This window comes from Megalopta genalis, unplaced genomic scaffold (assembly GCF_051020955.1).
Source record: "Megalopta genalis isolate 19385.01 unplaced genomic scaffold, iyMegGena1_principal scaffold0768, whole genome shotgun sequence".
NCBI classification, from domain to species: Eukaryota; Metazoa; Arthropoda; class Insecta; order Hymenoptera; family Halictidae; genus Megalopta; species Megalopta genalis.
The window spans coordinates 55,691-57,676 of NW_027476837.1; the positions used below are offsets into that span (position 1 = coordinate 55,691).

The 1,986-nt window shown below is 50.9% G+C and overlaps 1 protein-coding gene across 1 annotated transcript; it reads left to right on the forward strand.

Annotated features, from left to right (window-relative positions):
- The first annotated feature begins 282 nt into the window (after positions 1 to 282).
- LOC143263576 (uncharacterized) lies at positions 283 to 1,014 on the forward strand. The gene has a single exon (XM_076528439.1). The coding sequence runs from the start codon at positions 283 to 285 to the stop codon at positions 1,012 to 1,014; it is 732 nt and encodes a 243-aa protein (XP_076384554.1).
- The last annotated feature ends 972 nt before the right edge of the window (positions 1,015 to 1,986 follow it).

Sequence of the window (1,986 nt, forward strand, 5' to 3'; positions counted from 1 at the left end):
CACATAGACATTGTAGTTCTTCCGGTCTCAGAGGGGTTCAGGTACTGTTTAACCTGCGTCGACCGTTTTACGCGCTGGCCCGAGGCTTTCCCAATTCGGGATCAAGAAGCTTCGACCGTGGCACGCGCCTTTTACGAGGGTTGGATTTCACGGTTCGGAACCCCGTTGCGCGTGACGACCGACCAGGGTCGACAATTCGAGTCGCGCTTGTTTCAGGCATTGTCACAGCTAACAGGTGCAGCCCACTGGCGGACAACGGCCTATCACCCGGCGGCAAACGGAATGGTGGAGAGATTCCACCGCCAATTTAAGGCAGCATTCCGTTGCCAGCAAAACGTCAGCTGGACAAAGGTTCTTCCCACCATCTTGCTGGGCATCCGCGCAGCCTGGAGGGAGGACTTACAATCCACCGCAGCTGAGCTGGTCTACGGCGAGACGCTGCACCTACCAGGGGAATTCCTGGTCCCACAGAGAGCGGAGTCGCTGCCGCTGCCAGGGGATTTTGTCGCGGGATTACGAAAGCATTTCGCGACCCTCGCCCCAACGCCTGGCAGCAATCACTCGACGAAACGAGTTTTCGTTTTCAAGGACCTCGCCACGGCAGAGCATGTGTTCGTGCGGAACGACGCAGTGCGAGGAATCCTCCAGCCGCCATACGACGGCCCATACAGGGTCCTCGAGCGAGGGGACCGGACTTACTCCCTCAGTATCCGGGACAAGGCGGTTACAGTGACCATAGATCGCCTAAAGCCGGCGTACTTGCTGGCTACAGATCCAGCACCGCCGACGATACCATGGGCAACACAGCCAGCGTTACCTGGAGAGTCCGAGGGGCCACCAACACCATCATCACCACCCACTCCGAGCGAGTTTACGGGGCAGCCGCCCCAACCATCGCCACCATCTCGGGGTCCGGCGGTGCCGCCCCCCATAGTAGTACCACCAGGTGCGGGTTTACGCACCACACGGTCCGGAAGAAGAGTGCGTTTCCCGGACCGATTGCAAGTTTCGTGATCGAGTCAATCACTGGCGGGGGGGTGATGTGGCGGCGACAAGCCGGCGCCACGTCTCCGCCATGTGTTTAGTTTTAAGGCGTAAGAATGTTTGGACGAATGGGCCGGGCTGCATGCTGTGCGTTAGCGTCGAGCGAATGTCTAGACGATTGGTTTGAGTGTCGCGTAGAATGAATGCGTCTAGCCAGGACAGAGTGAAAGCGAACCGTGAGAATGAGAAAGAATGATCTGGATGGGATGCATCGGTGACCGAATGGTTAGTTCAGTAAGAACCCTCATCGGGAACGGTACGCGAGCGTCGCGAGTTTAGTTCCGATTGTAAATAAAGATAGTCTAATTGTAACCGGGTTCAATTCTCTCTTCCCGTCGCCGATCCCACCTCCTCAAAGCTAAACCTTCTACATCGTATTGATTTGCAGCTAAGCCATGTGTATCGCTTGTATTTGAAGCTAACTCGTTTGTTTCGACAGCACTTGAAGCTATATCACTTATATAGTAAGTATATAAAGCTAAATAATTTGTGTCGCATAGATATGAAGGTAAACCTTCTACATCGCATTGATTTGCAGATAAATCATGTGTTTTGCATGGATTTGAAGCTAACTCGTTTGTTTCGACTGCATTTGAAGATATATCACTTATATCGCAAGTATCTGAAGCTAAATCATTTGTTTCGCATGGATTTGAAGCTAATCCTTCTACATCGCTTTGTTTTGAAGCTAAATTATGTATTCTGCATGGATTTTATGCTAACTCGCACGGATTTGAATCTAACTCGTTAGTTTCGCCTGCATTTGTTGCTATATCACTTATATCGCAAGTATCTGGTCCTAAATCATTTGTTTCCTACGAATTTGAAGCTAAGCCTTCTACTTGGCAACTATTTGAAGCTAAATGATGTGTATCGCATGGATTTTGTAGCTAACCCGTTTTAGTCGTCTGCATTTGAAACTATATCACTTATATCCCAAGT

Excerpts from the sequence above, each read along its gene's own strand:
- LOC143263576 (XM_076528439.1), top strand. The coding sequence starts at position 283 with ATGGTGGAGAGATTCCACCGCCAATTTAAGGCAGCATTCCGTTGCCAG.